This window comes from Lissotriton vulgaris, chromosome 6 (assembly GCF_964263255.1).
Source record: "Lissotriton vulgaris chromosome 6, aLisVul1.2, whole genome shotgun sequence".
NCBI classification, from domain to species: Eukaryota; Metazoa; Chordata; class Amphibia; order Caudata; family Salamandridae; genus Lissotriton; species Lissotriton vulgaris.
This window is the reverse complement of record NC_141694.1, coordinates 538,666,393-538,684,348: the sequence shown is the minus strand read 5'-3', so window position 1 is coordinate 538,684,348 and position 17,956 is coordinate 538,666,393. Positions and strand designations below refer to the sequence as shown.

At 45.3% G+C, this 17,956-nt stretch overlaps 1 protein-coding gene across 1 annotated transcript in view; it reads left to right on the top strand.

Annotated features, from left to right (window-relative positions):
• Nucleotides 1-17,956, top strand: part of LOC147707523 (lebercilin-like) — a 1,017,522-nt gene that overhangs the window by 676,418 nt on the left and 323,148 nt on the right. Inside the window, exon 9 of the mRNA XM_086925225.1 lies at nt 8,059-8,167. Within this exon, the coding sequence (XP_086781351.1) occupies nt 8,059-8,167 (109 nt within the window). The remainder of the gene's footprint in view (nt 1-8,058; nt 8,168-17,956) is intronic.

Sequence of the window (17,956 nt, the reverse complement as noted above, 5' to 3'; positions counted from 1 at the left end):
TGACTAGGCTGGCCTAGGCAGGCGAGAGCAGAGGCACAATGTAACAAAGTTTATAGACTTCCCCTCGACTCTGGCAATCCATTCAGGTTAACTGTGTGACTCACTGTGAGACTCGTCACATGATGGCACTTCACAGTCAGTGTTAAAATTATGGCCAACAGCTTCTATCAAAAAACGTGCTCTCTTTATACATTGACGGACTGGACTGGCTTGGTGCAAGGGGGCTATGCGGCAGTTATTGACTAATGTGACAGGCTTGTGACCCATGGCAGGTCCCATCCCAGTCTAGACAGCTGCGGGATTGGTGGTCTCTAACAGGCAGCAGTTAATTGCAGCCAGGCAGCCTCATCTCAGAATGCTTGCCGTGGTGCAGCAGGCAAGGAGTCATCAACTTGAGTCCTGGAGGAGCATGGCTGCAGCTGACTCTGAAGACAGCAGCACCCAGGAGGGAGAGGCTGAGCCTACACCAGCAGCAGGTAAGGGAACCCATGCCCCCACCTTGAAACTTAATCTCGCTCCAGTACTAGCTTTCCTGGTCGGTTTGGTCTTGAATTCTCACAGAGCAGGCCAGGAGAACAAGTTAGGAATTTTACTCATGCACTCAGCAAGTAATGTGAGCCACAGGGATGAAAGGGTCTGCACTTAGCACCTAACCCCGCAAATGGCATCATGCCCGCCGGCGCTTCACAGCAGATAAACGGCAGTGATCTGCAGCACCACAGGGAGTAAGGGACCCTGCATGAGACACCTGTCTGCAACTAGAATCTTTTCCCCACACCCTCCAAAAACACCAGAGAAACCCATACACTCACCCCCCTGCACCCGGCGTCCCCGCTTCCATACTTCCCTTCCACAAAGAACTGCCCGGGTACACCCCCTGCACACTAGGCTGCCACAGGTGAGTGTGGCTTACACTTAAACAAGCTGGAAGGTGAGCCCTAGGAAGCAGTCACCGGGATGGATGCGGCCTCCCCAGGGCCTCAGTCTGTTGGCGCCTGCCTAGCGAAGTGAGTCAGGCCCCTAGCATCGACAACTTGATACCTGGTTGTTGTAATGAGGGGCAGCAGTAATGATTCTGGTCCAACTTTCAGCATGGCCAGCAGCTTTGTTACTTATGAGCCTGGTGTTTTTAGTAGCTCTGTGACAGCTGCAGCCTGCTGGTGTGATCTGGTGCTGCGGGATGGGACAGGTAGTGGCGTGCTAACCGGGGCTGACACCACACAGCCAAACCCCTCAGTTATCATTTTTATTCAGATTGATTGAACTGTACTGTCTTTGAAATAAACAGCTTCCTGGCTGACTGTAAAGGGTGTGCCTCAATCTCCTGAGCCTTGCCAATGTCCTTGTCTTTCAGGGCGGTTTGTGAGTTCTAGGTTAGTACTCTTCCATATCTGGTGCTTTGCAGTAATTTTAAGAACTTCTTAGTGTTTCTCTTTGGTGAAATGGGTGTAATTTCTGATATTTATATGCTTCCATCATCTTTATTACTTGACTTTGCTTGCCAGAAAGTGTAACTCATATTTGTTGAAATATCACACATAGGGCCCGATGTAGGTGGCCAATACCGGTCGGAAACGGCCGAATTCGGCCGTTTCCGACCGGTATTTGGCCTTTTGAGATGTAGGGGACCTTTTTTTGTACGATTCGGTATTTTACCAATTCGGTAAAATTACCGAATTTGAAAAATACCGAATCGGTAAGTTTCCCGAGTTTTAAAATTCGGGATGTAGGGGGGACTACTTTCAGTCCCACAAGCCCTTCAGATTCGGTATTTTAACACCCAATCCAATTGGGTGTTAAAATACCGAATCCAGGTGTGCATGCACATGTGTGCATGCACACCTATGCCATGTGACAGACAGACATGCCCTTAGGGCATGTCTGTGTGCCACATGGCACACACGCCAGTATTGGGGGTGCTAGAGGGTGTCAAAGTGACACCCCCTGCACCCTTGCAGAAATCGGTAATTACTGAATCGGTAAATACCGATTTGGTAATGCACATTGATTCCTATGGGCTTCAAGGCCCATAGGAATCAATGGGGGATACCGATTCGGTATTTACAGAATCGGTAAATACCGAATCTTACAGATTCGGTATTTACCGATTCTGAAATACCCACATCTCCCCCCCTCCAATTTACCACTTCTTAAATACCGAATCGGTATGATTCGGTATTTAAGAAGTGGTAAATTGGAGTTTACCTACATCGGGCCCCATATCACACTGAAATGATATGAATGTCACACACAGCAATCTAAAACTTTGCAAGCTATCGTCCCTTCTCTGCAGTAGCAGCTCCTGAAAGGAATGATGCTGGGCGGTGATGCAGGGCGGGAGAGGGCCACAGTGGGGGTTAGTAAACTCCGGATTATGGCCGAATGTAGGTAAGTATACAAATAAATAAAACAAATTTTGTTGCGCGTGCTGCATCGACCAATGCGATGCAGCGCACACAATGAAATTTGTTTTATTTATTTATTTGTATACTTACCTCCGTTCTGCCATAATCCGGAGTTTACTACCCTTCACCCTGCCCCTCCCCCGCCCTGCATCACAGTCCGGCAGCATTCCCTCCAGGAGCTGCTACTGCTGCTCTGTCATTCTCTCGCCTCATGTTTTAATTTACAATGTCATTCCATCTCTTTGAAGAAAAAAAATTCCATTCTTTCACTCCGACTTCGTGCATATGTTTAATTTTCATTTATTTCACGTTTCCTTCTTAGTCCTTCTTGCGATTTGCTTTAAAAAAATCCATTCTTTCACTCCCACTCCATGCGTGCATTTATTTATTTTTTATTAATTTCCCGTTTCCTTCTTTGTACCAATTGCGATTTGCTTCAAAAATAAAAAAGAACATTCTTTCCCCCGTGCGTTCATTCCTTTCCTTCTTTGTACTAGTTACGATGTGGTTGAAAAATAACCATTCCATTCTTTCGCTATGCATTTATTTTTCATTTATTTAAACTTTCGTTCTTTGAACTACTTTAGATTTGCAGGAAGTCTCTTGTGCAGCTGAGAAACGAAACGTAAACTAATTTGTAGCGTGTGCTCGGTCTGGTGTCCCATGATATCGCGTATCCCTGCACTCAGCCCGAGCAGAGATCAACTGCTTCTGTCTGATCCTGCCCGGGCTGAGTTCATTCTCCGAAGACGGCCGAAGCGCAGGGGATACACGATACCAGGGGGATACCTGATATTACACAACACCGGGACCAACTGCTCTGCACTGGGCCCAGGGATAAAAACGCCTCCCCTCCACTTCAGCAGCCCCAGCTTGCTCCCCTCGGGCCAGGGATCTCCGTTCTTGCTTAAGTGTTCGTTGGGATCGTCCGTCCTCCCCGGGGTACCGCAATGCGGTGTCTGGGCACAGTGTTCTATTTTGAAGCATAGAGGTCCGCGCCGGGCCCGAGGCGGTTGGGCGTCTCACTACCCCTCCACCGAGGGAAGCTCGCTGAAAGGCACAGCAGAAGAAACCTTTTGGGAGTTGGCCCCCACAGCCAGCCGGAGCTGTAGCATCTCAGTTGGGGCCTGAGCCGCGAGTCTCCAACCCCCCTGGGTGTCACATCCGGTGCAGGGTCTTTTGATGGAGCCAAGCCACTGGGGCCTTGCCAACTCCACTCAGGCTCCCCCGCTCACTGCTTCCTTTGTAGGGGACCCGCCCACCGACAGCGCCCGTTCCAGCACCGGGCCGCAGCCCTCAGCACTCCAACACTGCAGAGGGTGACCTCGGGACCTCTCCATCGAGTCCTGAGACCCTGCTTCTTGGTTTTCTATGCATAGGCCACTCGGGAGTCAGAGGGTCCAAGTCACCCCCAGCAGGGCTCTGCATGAGAGGCCGGCCACCAGCACTTCGCAGTATCAGGCCGCAGATCGCTCCACCATGTTCTGAGCGTCCCGAATCTGGTCGCCCGCTGCACCGGAGCATGCCAAATGGCGTATTGTCACGTTGTATGACAGTTTTTTCTATACAGATGGAACTGGATACTTGGGCGGATGACGTAGAGGTCCGGAGCACTCTTAGGGCCCGATGTAGGTAAATCTAATTTACCACTTCTAAAATACCGAATCATACCGATTCGGTATTTAAGAAGTGGTAAATTAGAGGGGGGGAAATGTAGGTAATTCTGATTCGGTAAATACCGAATCTGTAAGATTCGGTATTTACCGATTCTGTAAATACCGAATCGGTATCCCCCATTGATTCCTATGGGCCTTGAAGCCCATAGGAATCAATGTGGAATACCGAATCAGTATTTACCGATTTGGTAATTACCTATTCTTGCAAGGGTGCAGGGGGTGTCACTTTGACACCCTCTAGCACCCTAATTACAGGCTTGTGTGCCATTTGGCACACATACATGCTCTAAGGGCATGTCTGTGTGTCACATGGCACAGGTGTGCATGCACACCTGGGTTCGGTATTTTACCACCCAATTGGATTGGGTGGTAAAATACCGACTCCTGAAGGCCTGTGGCACTCTTCAGAGTGCCACCTACATCTCTATTTATCGATTCTGTACATTTACCGATTCGGTATATTACCGAATCGGTAAATGTACAGAATCGGTAAAATTACCGAATCTGTACTTATGTAGCCCCCTACATAAGGAAACCGTAATACCGGTCGGAAACGGCCGAATTCGGCCGTTTCCGACCGGTATTAGGGCTCCTACATCCGGCCCTTAGAGTGCAACCGCCGTATTGATGCTCCAGGCAACACGCCCCCTGCCTTTAGATTTATTTACATGTTTTATAGATGGTCTTCGTTGTAGGCCCTCTATGGCATGTTCCCTTACTAACCAATTTAATGGATTTTCTTTGGAGCTAGAAACTAGAACTAGAGACAATTTTAAAGGACACTGCAATCCAGGGTTAACTTTAAAACAAGACATTTGGGTACGGTAAGATAAGGGAGGAGGACTGCTGGTCACTGCTCCAGTGTTGCCCTTTCATTTAACAACCTACTGCATTTGTAAGCTTTTCATTTCGGGTAACATCAATTAATTAACCTGTTTGGATGAATTACCAGGTAACAACCAACGGGCTGCAAAATTTGAACTTAATCTGATCACCCTGTAATTAACATTTTATGATCTGTAATTTCCAGGCACTTCCAAATGGACCAACATTGAAACACAAACATTGGCAAAGCAAATAGATCGGGCTTCCATGTAGTAAAGCTAGAAAACACAGGCATGCATAAATGCTTGGATGGCTGTAATGGTAACGGTGGTGATAATGGTTATGGTAGTAATGTTGGAGGTAATGGTGTTGGAAATTTGAAGGGGCATATTATCAAGGGGGTTTATCTCCGCTTTTTTGGCTTTAAAAGCGGAGATAAAATTATCCCCCTATCACCTAGCTGCCGCTAACACCAGTTAGCGACAGCTAGTAGGAGATAGCGACCATCTTGGGCCCCACTTTGCATGTCAGTGATATTTATCACTAATGAGATGCAAAGTGGGCGTGCCAAGATGTTAGCGACTGAAAACAGTCGCTAACATCGCTATCTCCTATTACCAACTTTTGGAGATATTCGCGCTAAGCGGGAATATTTCCAAAAGCTAACACCTGCCCTGAGCAGTTCTTAGCCATGTTATCCAATGGGAGGTGGATAACATGGCTAAGAGCATTAGCTCGCTAATGCATGAATATCGCTGACTTTTCAGCGATATTCATGCTTTGCGGCGATTTTTACCGCATTTGCGTTAAACCTTGGTAATACCAAGGTTTATTTGCGGTAAAAATCGCCGCAGCGCTGCGGTAAATTTTTTGTCTCTAACCAAGCAATAGCGATAATTATCGCTATTGCTTGGTAATATGCCCCTATGTGTTGCTATTTGTAGGGTGGTGGGAAAGGTGATGGCATACACTTAAGTCCTTACATAACTATTTGAAAAGGCCTGTTGCAGCTAAAAAAAAACAATATTGCTTTCTGTATAAAATGCACGAAAGGCATGCAGCATTGAATGTGTGATGATTGAGTGTATTTTTTTTAAATGTTATTTGTGATTTTGTAGGACAGTATTTAAGATATGTCATCAGTAACATGAACATAGTTTAACAATGTCAATATTATGTTATAGCTTATTGGCCATACAGAAACGCATGAAGGTAAGCCTGCGTGTATCTCCTGAGCACAGGGACATAGGAATAAACATCCAGACAACAGAGCTTACAATGCACCAACAATATATCCAGTTACATATTATCTGGTACTTTATACAGTTTAAGTAGGGTCCTGGGAATCGTGATCACTGGTGGCTGAAAGATAAGCCCACAATGGTGACCAAATATCTTTTGTACGTAAAGTAAGAGGTAATGTAGTCTATCACATCATTGCAGTAGATTAGGTCTTCAACCCAGACTTTTTTGTTTGGGGAGGGGCTTTGGGGAGTGGTCCCCGACTCATGATCCCAGCGAATGGCCACCATTCTTTTTGCAAGGAGAAGTGCCAATGCAGAAAATCTCCATGTAGCTTTGATTAATTCTTTAGTATAGCCCAACAGGGCCTGGAGCAGGGAAGGAGACCATTGGATAGATAGCATGCGAGATAAGATTTCAAATATGGAAGTCCAACATGTAGCCATTGAGGGAAAGACCTTGCTGTATGGATGATTTCCCTAGGATGGTGACAATGAATTCTCCTGATCATCAATTAGATCCATAGCATGAAGCCTAACCGGTGTATAGTGCACTCTCTGCATGAATTTAAAGTGCAGTAGCCTATGTCTACTGTTCAAAGAAACCTGTTGCATTTCAGACCCCAAATTCTCTAAATATCGTCAGTTAAAGGTGTATTAAGATCTTGCTCCCATTTCCCCCTGGCTTCTGATTGATGGATCAGAGATTGGTTGAATACTTAATGTGTAAAATAATTCCTCATGCAAGCAAGCCACACGAGATGGAAGGACACAACAAACAGCCATTAATATGATGTAAGAGTGTAATACCGCTTTGAGTGGAGCCAAGTCCATTTGTTTGTATATTTTTAAAGAATGAATAACAATGTGGATTTCAAACATCTACACTGTCTAGAATTCTTGCAAGGGTACTTTCCTGATTGTCACTATTTAGATGTCACTGCATTTGTATATGCTATTTTCATATGCGGGATAAACAATTATAGAGTATTTCAGTGGAAAAGTGAATATTATATATATTATAAAGTAAAATGCCAGTACGCTTCTGAGTTGTGATAAGAGTTTTGACATTAACAGCTTGATTCTTAGATATTGAACATAAGGAGGTGCACCAAACAAAACACATTTAGTCTGTTGTAATTTCTTTAATTTCTTCCTTTATTTCAAAATCGGTAATCGTTTTTAAAAACAGCCTATGCGTTTCGTTCCCCAAAAAACATGGTTTTGGTTCGGAATAACGGTATTCCTTGTAGTAGAGAGGCGCTCCAATTGTTACAGTAAGCCACCTTCTATAGCGGAATGCCAATATGCCAATATACACCGAGATAAGCGGTTTAGCCTTCCTTCTGTGATGCCAAGGCTGAGCTGCTTATCATGGTGGCAAACTTCAACAGCTGGAACACATCTCCTCTACAAGGAATACCTTGTTTCCAAACCACACTACATGACAGCATATTGGCATTCCGCTATAGAAGGTGGAATACTGTGTCAATTGGAGCACCTCTCTACTACAAGAAATTCCATTATTCCGAACCAAAACATTACGGCAAATTTGCACTCTGCCACATAAGCCGTGATAAAGTTCCAAAAGCTTGTGTTTTTGGGGAACGAAACGTGTTGGCTGTTTTCATGAATGATTACTGATTTTGAAATAAAGGAAGAAATTAAAGAAATGACAATGGACTAAATGTGTTTTGTTCGGTGTAACTTCTTATTTTCAATTTGCTTTGGAAATTAACCAGTGGCACCAAAAGGTGACAGGTGCTGGAGTACTGTGTACAACCATTTTAATACGGCAGCAGTGATATAGTGAGGTGCTAACCAATAGGTCCGTCACCTTGTATCGTCTTCGGTTTTTGATTCTTAGATATGTTTATTTTAAATGTTCTAAATGTACATGTTAATGCCTAGAAAAAAGAAAAAGAACTTGCAGCAAGAAATACAAATTGCAGCCATAAAGTGGAGACATCCCTGGAGAGAAAGAAGGATATGCTCTTTAGAAAACAACAATTACGAACAGGTAAACAAGAAGTCAGCACTGCTGTCAGATTTAGTGTTACATATATTCTCGCTTCCATTGCTTAAAATAATTATTTGGCTATTTCTGTAGGGGTTTTGTCCTTCAGAAATGAGAAAGATGTGCGAACTGGGAGACGTTTCTCCATTGCTTAGTTTTTTAACATTCCACATTCTGCCCTACTTTTCAATTTGAGAGGTTCGTTGCGGAGGCATGCTATTATCGCTGGAAACCTTGGGGAGGGTGTTGGACGTGGCCTTTTCTGCCGAGTGACCCCCAAACGTTTTGCATTCAACCCTCCTGTTTTCTGCATCTGTTTTTGCTGGCTTTTATAACTGCACACTTTACTACTGCTAATCAGTGCTAAAGTGCTTGTGCTCTCTTCTTTACACATGGTAAAATTGGTTCCCAATTGGCACATTTATTTACTTATAAGTCCCTAGTAAAGTTGTACTACATGTACCCAGGGCCAGTAAATTAAACGCTACTTTTTATTTGCATTTTAAAAAAAAATCAGTTTTATTCATTTTGTAAACATAAAAGGAAAATACAGTCGACAATAAAGCATGGTTGAAATATACCTTTCCATACAAAGCAAATGTGGCATATACAATTGAATACATAACATGTAAGTCCAGCATATAAGTATAGTGGGAGTAATCATACGCATGACAGGTACTGTTGTATTTATGTAACCAGCATTTCGAACTTTCATAAAAGGTTTGGCGTGCCAACTGGGGAAAAGGGGGATGTAGGAGATTTGTTTCATGGGGGTCGGCGGGGTTCATCATCCAAGGTATCTTTGACAAGAAAAAGGTAGTAGCAACGCTGGCGGGATCTACCAGCAAGGAAGGAGTGATGCAGCATGGAATACATATGTGGAGAGCGGTGTGGGTGACAGTGGATAGTGGCAGCTGTCGAGCATTTGGTGGGTCTCTATGGAGGAAGGTCATCATTGCCAGTGAGTTGGACAAACTGCAAGAAAAGAGTGGCCCATTGAGGCAAAACGGGTTGTTTGTGAAGGTCTTAAATTTCCTCATAGAGGAGGGCATCACTTACAGACAGCTCCAAACCAGGCCGCCACTGCGGGGGCTTTTGGGGATCGCCAATGCAAGGTGAGGGTATGTTTGGAAAGGAGGATCGCTAGGGATGTGAAACAAGAGCATATTTTGCGGTGTTTGCTGTGAAATACCAAGTGAGCATGCCTCCCATGTGTGGATTTCGGGGGGGGCTCAGTGACTTGATGTAAGATATTGTGTACCTTCTCCCAGAATTGGTATAGGGCTGGGCAGGACCAAATCATGTGCTGTAAATGTGAACCAGGAGCCTGGCATCTGGGACAGCTGCCGTCTGCTTGGGGGAAGAACCAGTTTATTTGGGCCTGGGTAAGGTATGTGTGTTGTAACATAAACAATTGCATATTTTTAAAGCAAGAGTTATGGCACACTTGTCGCAGGAATTGCAAAGCTATTTCCCTCTCCTTATCATGTAGCCCACGCCCAAACTCCTTCTCATACCTATGCCGGGGAGCGTTTAGGGGAAGCATGGTTAACCTGTGTATAGCTTTATACATCCAGGTAATAAGATGATAGCCGGGACCCATCATAGAAATAGTCTGTAATGCAGGGTGTGTTGTGGGTTCTGCCTCGGTGGCATTCCACAGGGTTTGGTTTGTGTGGATGAGCCTACGGTGAAAGAGGAATTTCCCTGAGGGTAAATCCTAGTTTGTTACTAGCTAATCAAATTAGAGAAATTGACTGTTGAGGTAAAGATCTCCTCCTGTGTGGATTGAGAATCCTGTCCAGGGGGTTAGGTCGAGTCTTGAATATGACCCAGGATATTTAGGAAGACCAACCAGGGGCAGTGCAGGAACATACACTGGTGATTTTGGAGACATGCAGTGTATGCCTGTTATGCAGGTGCGGGCCACAGCCACCTGTTTGGGTGGCAAGGTGGGGGGGTACTGTTTTAGGAAGTAGGAAGCGATGAGACACTGGGGAATGACATCATGCCATCCAAGTTGCAGACCTTCCCAACATATCTCCAAGCAGTCCACCATGATAGCCACTGCAATTGTGCCAAGAGATAATACGCCACAAAGGACAGGGCACCAAACCCTCCTTGGTCCATGGGAAACTGTATCTTGCGAAGTGTCACTTGATGTTGTCCGTTACCCCAGATAATATCTCGCTACAAGGAGTCAAGTTCTTGGAAAAATGTGTGGGGTGGGACCAAGGGGAGGTTAGTAAAGTGATAAACGTAGATGAGGCAGCATGATAATTTTTGCCATGGTAATTTTCCCTATTGGGGCGAGAGGTAAGGAGCACCAGAAGTACATTTGTGTCTTGATGCCCTGTAGTGCTACCCGAATGTTCCCATCAAAAATGTCCAAAGGATTTTGGTAGAGACAAACCCCTAAATAGTGAGTGGCTGTACCCTGCCAGCGTTGAGGGGGAGTGCCCAAGCGTATGGATCGAGGTTGTTCGTCAGTGTGGAGGGGATGTATTGCTGATTCGTCCCAATTTACCCACAATCCAGCAGCTGTTGCAAACTCATTGAGTATATCGTGAAGCAGAGTAAGGTCTGAAGTGATATCTTTTGAATAGATGAGGAGATTGTATGTGTACTGAGACACTGTGTATGACCTGTCCTTCAGGGGTATCCCCCAGTCAGTGCCCTTGCGTCATAAGCAGGGGGTTATGGGCTCCTTTGCGATGGTAAAGAGCAATGTGGAAAGGGGACAGTGTTATATTGCTATTTATATTTTCATAATTTATTCTTATTTCCTTTACTTTGTTCCTTCCTCTTTAAGTATGTTGTATACTTATGACTGTGGCACATGCCTTCCAGTTTGCCTTGATTCTTAATAGAATGTGAATCCACTCTGCAACTGGACCTGATGACAGCAGTACTATGCCTTCTGGATTAAATCTTACTTTGCACTACTTTTGGTTTTTGGACCTTTATTATCCTAAATTTCACACTGGCGACGAGGGAAAACAGTACCTGCTACTTTTCAAGGCACAGGAGCGTTACGATAACATTTTATGCCATTTAAGGAAAAAGAAGACTGCTTTCTACTTGGATGTTTGTATTTGGAGCTATTGCGATTTCTACTGCTACTCGGTTATTTACAACCGTGATTTCCCCAATTTTTAATCTTTTTCTGACATTCATCTATGGATTTTCAACAGATTCATTGAATCAACCTACTGCATCTTTTAAAGACACTGCTGTTGGAGTTCCGCTTCTGCAGACGTTCCTCGCTCCAGGTTCTCCTCGGGGTCAGGCAGATGCTCAAGGGGGTCCACCTCTCGACAGCCCCAAGTCCGGATGGAATAAATTCTCTCGGACTAGTGGATGGTCAAGTGAGTGAAGGGAAGGGTAGGAGCAGCAGGGAGGGAGATCTAGGAACAAATAAAAGAGAGATAACAGTTATTACTGGGACATACTATTCTCACTATCAACATCTATCCATCAGTCTAGACAATGACCCCTCTATAGCTATGATGGATGTATAGCTACCTGTAAAGAAAAGTAAGGTTGGCTGTAATGGAGGGGAAGACCGGAGGGGAAGTAGCCTGGTATCAGCCTCAATCTAATACAAAGAAATAACGAGTTAGTATGTTTACACTACCTAAGGAAGCATTCTGTGCAGGACCTCTTTACCCTGTATGTATGCGTACCTGTAACAGACTCAGGCTTGTCCCTTAACAGACGATATCAGCATAACCCAGGATCCCCCCAACTGATCTCCCCTATAAATAAAAGATAACACAGCACTGGATAAAAGTAAGTTCCAAGGATGAAAATCCCAAATAACCAAAGTACTAGAAGGAAAGACTCTACTCCTTGAGTCTATATAGTATGATCCTCATCATTCATTCATAATGGAGAGTACTAATGCAACATTGTTAGTAGATATAAGTACATAGCCTTGCATGTAGAGAATGCTCTCACAATTAAGCACTCCACATGATGTGTCAGAAATAAATGGTCTTTTCCCCTGCAAGAGACCTCTTGGAAACTGCGTGCCTCATCCAACAGGGAAAAACAGAAAATGGCCGACAAAACTCTTCCTTCTCCCCGCAAGAGACCGCTTGGAATTATTCGCATCTCACCAACGGGGGGAAGGCAAGGAGGAGCGGAGTCGGCAGAGCTCTTCCTTCTCCCCGCAAGAGACCGCTAGGAAATTACGCGCGTCTCACCAAAGGGAGATGGTCAGAAGATCACAACACCCGCTAGAATCACGGATCCTCAGGAAAGGTCTAAGGAGCAAAAGGATGGTGCTACCGCACCCTTACAGTCCAGAACACACAGCAATATTGGACACGGCAAGAATAATCGGCGTCCTCGTCCGGACGCCATCATGTCTGATGAGACGCCGTTTGCATGCGTCAGAGGCGTGTTCGAGTCAGTGCGTCCTCAGTAACTTGCGCACGGCATGACGGGAAACGTAGTTTTCAGTCCCTGTGACGCTTCCCGTGCTTGCTGCTCTATCTTCCCATATGCGCCCTGACAGTACATCCCCATTTCGGAGAGCACTGACACACACCAGGTTTGTCTGGAAACCTCCTGTGAAACGCAGCCACCAAACGAGGTGCATGCACAGCGTTGGCGGGCTCCCATGAATCCTCCTCAGACCCATAGCCCTTCCAAGACACCAAATACTTCGGACGGTTGCGCGTAATCATAGAGTCTAAAATACCACGCACCTCATATTCCTCAGTTTGGTTCACCCATAAAGGGAAAGGACGTCTTTTCACCGGACAACGGGAAGGTTTCAGCAGGGAAACATGGAAAACAGGATGGATACGGAAATGCGAAGGCAAACGCAACCTCACCGCAACCTGCCCTACCATATGCACCACCCTGTAAGGGCCAATAAATTTAGGGTTCAGAAAACTATGTTTCTTGAATCTGATATTACTTGTGGATAGCCAGACAAGATCCCCTTTCTTGTAATTCGGAGCTGGTCTCTTGCGCTTATCGGCCTGTCTCTTGTACAATACCATGGCATGTTTGAGATGGAGAGAGGTGTCAAGTAGCGTATTTTTAATTTGTGTTAACCTCTTCTGAACTTCAGGGAGCTTCAAGGTATGACTGGGAGTTACAAAAGGGACAAACCGCAGGTGAAATCCATAGGAACTGTAGAAGGGTGAATGGTGCGTGGAACTGTGTAGTGCATTATTGTAGGCAATCTCCGCTATCCACAACCAGTCTACCCAAGCCTCTGTGTTACTATCCACGTAACATTGTAGATATTGTTTGAGTGTTTGGTTCAACCATTCCGTCTGGTCATCAGTTTGCGGATGAAAACTAGTGGACAGAGCGGAAGATATGTGCAACCTCGCACACAAAACTCTCCATAACTGTGCAGTGAATTGGGATCCCCTATCTGACACTATGGTACGAGGAAGCCCATGTAACCTAACCACATGAACTAACAACAGATTTGCCAACTGCCATGCAGTAGGAAGTTGTTTATAGGCGATAAAGTGCCCCATTTTTGTCAGATAGTCCACCACCACAACGATGACCGTATACCCTTTATCTTGAGGCAGCCCCACTATAAAGTCAACTGACCAACGTTCCCAGGGGTTTTCTGGAGTGGACAAGGGTTGCAAAAGGCCTTGCGTCTTCCGATTGTCCGTCTTCATTTGAGCACATATGTCACACCCTTGCACCCAAAGAAGAACATCTCTACGAAGAGACGGCCACCAGAACTGCCTGAGGGTGTTCTCAATGGTTTTCCGGGTCCCACCATGTCCTGCACATGGAAGAGTATGGCACCAACGAAAAGCTTGTCTCCTGAGTTCATTGGTAGGTAACAACACCTGCTTTCCTTTCATGGGAACCCCCTGGAACATCTTCCATTCCGGATGGTGTTTGAGCCAGTCTCTCCAAGAGAAGGTACGGATTCCCCTCCTGATTTTAAAAAGAAAATTGTTGGTTTGTGTAATACACACCACTTGGTCCGGCGAAATGATGGCTCTTGCAGGATTTGAGACATCTGCCATTTGAGTATCTTGTCTTGTCAAAGCGTCTGCTTTTCTGTTGTCTTTACCTGGCCTGAAAGTGAAAATGAAGTTGTACTCGGAGAAGAACATCATCCACCTGAGTTGTCGAGGAGTAAGTTGTCTAGCCGATTTCATGAACTGCAGGTTGCGGTGATCGGTATAGACTGTAACTAGATGCTCAGCCCCTTGAATCCAATGTTTCAATTCAGAAAAATCTATCTTAATAGCCATCAGTTCCTTTTCTGCGATGGTGTAGTTTTTTTCTGCACTATTCAATTTACGAGACACAAAGGCTACTGGATGCATCAGCCCTGTAGTTGAATGTCTTTGTGATAATACAGCTCCTACTTCTCCGTCAGAGGCGTCTGCTTCTATGATGAAAGGCAAATCAGGATCAGCATGCGCCCAAGCTGGAGCAGAAGAAAAGGCAGTTTTCAAGGAATCAAAAGCACTCTGGGCTGCTTCATCCCACAGAAAAGTAATGTTTTTTCGCAGCAGCCGTGTGATAGGCGCCACCAAGGCTGAAAAATGATGTATGAAACGCCTGTAAAAGTAAGCGAACCCCAAAAAGCATTGAATGTCCCTCACGGTCTTGGAGATGGGCCATTCCGTAATTGCGGTGACCTTTCGTTCTGCCATGATCTGGCCAGCTGGTGTAAGCATTACTCCTAGAAACTCTACTGTTGAGACGTGGAATTCACACTTGCTTATCTTGCAAAACAGGTGGTTCTTTTGTAAAGCGTGCAGCACTATTCAAACATGATCCTGATGTTCATCTGTGGTTGCAGAAAAAACAAGAATATCGTTGATATATACGACCACGAATCTGTCGAGGTACTCCCGAAGAACGTCATTCAAAAAGAATTGAAAGGCCGCAGGGGCGTTGCATAGGCCGAAAGGCATAACGAGGTATTCATAAAGCCCATATCTGGTCTTGAAGGCGGTCTTCCATTCATCCCCCTCATGCATACGTACCAGGTGGTAGGCCCCTTGAAGATCAAGTTTGGTGTATATTGCAGCCCCTTGTACTTGTTCCAATAACACCGAGACAAGAGGAAGAGGGTATTGATTCTTTACTGTGATGGCGTTCAGGTCCCTAAAGTCGATACATGTTCGAAGCTCCCCATTGGCCTTCAGAATAAAAAAAAGAGGGGAGGCTGCAGGTGACCTTGAAGGTCGAATGAACCCTAAAGAAAAGTATTTATCTAGATACTGCCTTAGATGATGGTTTTCGGGTTCGGTTAAGGCATAAATTCTGCGGCACGAAACCACAGCACCTGGAATGAGATCGATTTGGCAGTCGTACATCCGATGTGGCGATAATTCTTCGGCCATGCTATCGCTAAACACCATGGCGAATTCTTGATAGCAATCTGGTGAGGCCGCCTCTTTCTCGGCGGCCGTGGCGATATGATATCGTCAGGATAAGGCCTTGGATGGTGCAATGAGGGGGCATAGACAGTGAGTGGAACAATATTCAGAATCCATTGTCATCTTTAATGTGGACCATTCAACTGTGGGATCATGTTTCTGTAGCCACGGCAATCCCAATATAGCTCCATATTTAGGGGCATGAATTATGTTAAAAGAAAGGAACTCGCAATGAATATCCTGGTACCTTTGTGTGAAAACAAATCGGACCAGACTCCAGCAGTTTACCATCCACTGCGAATACTTCTTCTGGAAGGTCTTTCTGAATTAAATCGACTCCGAGTCTGTGAGCCTCTTCTTCATACATTAAACAACCCGTGGCCTCCGAATCCACCATCACGTGGAACGGAATCCTGTCTTCTCCTACCACCAGTGTCAATTCAATAAAGAAATGCTTGGCTTTGTTAGCATCTTCGTTGTTGACTGAAGGAATATCATTTCTGCTCAAGGAGTGTCCTTCTTCCCTCCTCAAGCGTGTCAGTTTTCCGCCGACTGCTCTGCTGCTATCGCAGCAACTTGCCCGGCCGTGGACTTAACATTCTTAGGCTTCACCGGGCATTCACGCAAAAAATGGCCTCTTTTTCCGCAATAGAGACAGAGTCCCTGTTTCCTCCGATAATCACGCTCCTGGGGTGTAAGAGCGGCGCGGACAGCTCAGATTTCCATGGGTTCCGGGGTTTCAGCCCTATGTTCTGTTACTCTGGATGGCTCCACATGTAGTGGTCCCCGCTCCCTCCTTTTATGATCGCCCTCACGTTCCTTCAATCTGTGGTCTAAACGAAGCGTCAATTCGATTAGATCGGTACAAGTCTTAGGCTGAAGGTCCACCTGGGCTATGACATCATTTAAATCATCCTTTAGTCCCTGGTAGAAGATAGCGGCTTGCTTTGTTTCTGGCCAATCTGTCTCTGCCACCAGTCTACGAAAGTATTTAAATATACCAAGAGGTCCTTACTTCCTTGCCTTAATTCTAGTAACTCTTTATCTGCAGAAAAGGTTTCCGCTCTCCGGTCAAAGGTTTTTTCGAATTCATTCGTAAAAGCATCCCAGTCATGGAGAAGGGGATCGTCTCGTCTTACTATGGGCACTGCCCACTGGGCAGCGTCTCCAACTAAATATGATATCAGAAAGGCCACCCTGGCCTGATTCGTAGAGAACATTTTAGGTTTACAGTGGAACTGGAGCATGACTTGAGTTAGGAACCCTTGTACTTTATTCATATCCCCATAATATATTTCTGGAGGGGCCAACGGTATTTGTGAGGGGACTTCGACTACCAATGTACCCAGTGGTGGTAGAGAGGAGCTACCTGCATCAAAGGGGTTTCTCTGTAGGCGATCGACTCTAGCCTGAAGCAATGCAGTCTCACTGCGTGATGTAGCCAATTTATTTTGAACTAAAACAAGTGCGGCTAACACATCGTCTAGGGTTGCCATTTTACCTCCACCTGATCGGGAGGAGAGAAAACGTGGGGTGATTATTCTGTCAAGGCTCCAGGTTCTCCTCGGGGTCAGGCCGATGCTCAAGGGGAACCACCTCTCGACAGCCCCAAGTCCGAATGGAATAAATCCTCTCGGACTAGTGGATGGTCAAGTGAGGGAAGGAAAGGGTAGGAACAGCAGGGAGGGAGATCTAGAAACAAATAAAAGAGAGATAACAGTTATTACTGGGACGTACTATTCTCACTATCAACATCTATCCATCAGTCTACAATGACCCCTCTATAGCTATGATGGATGTATAGCTACCTGTAAAGAAAAGTACGGTTGGCTGTAATGGAGGGGAAGACCGGAGGGGAAGTCACCTAGTATCAGCCTCAATCTAATACAAAGAAATAACGAGTTAGTATGTTTACACTACCTAAGGAAGCATTCTGTGCAGGACCTCTTCACCCTGTATGTATGCGTACCTGTGACTCAGGCTTGTCCCTTAACATACGATATCAGCATAACCCAGCATCCCCCTAACTGATCCCAACCTATAAACAAAAGATAACACAGCACTGGTTCAAAGTAAGTTTCAAGGGTGAAAATCCCAAATAACCAAAGTACTAGAAGGAAAGACTCTACTCCTTGAGTCTATATAGTATGATCCTCATTATTCATTCATAATGCAGAGTACTAATGTAACATTGTTAGTAGATATAAGTACATAGTCTTGCATGTAGAGAATGTTCTCACAATTAAGCATTCCACATGATGTGTCAGAAATAAATGGTCTTTTCCCCTGCAAGAGACCGCTTGGAAACTGCATGTCTCATCCAACAGGGGAAAACAGAAAATGGCCGACAAAACTCTTCCTTCTCCCCGCAAGAGACCGCTTGGAATTATGCGCGTCTTAC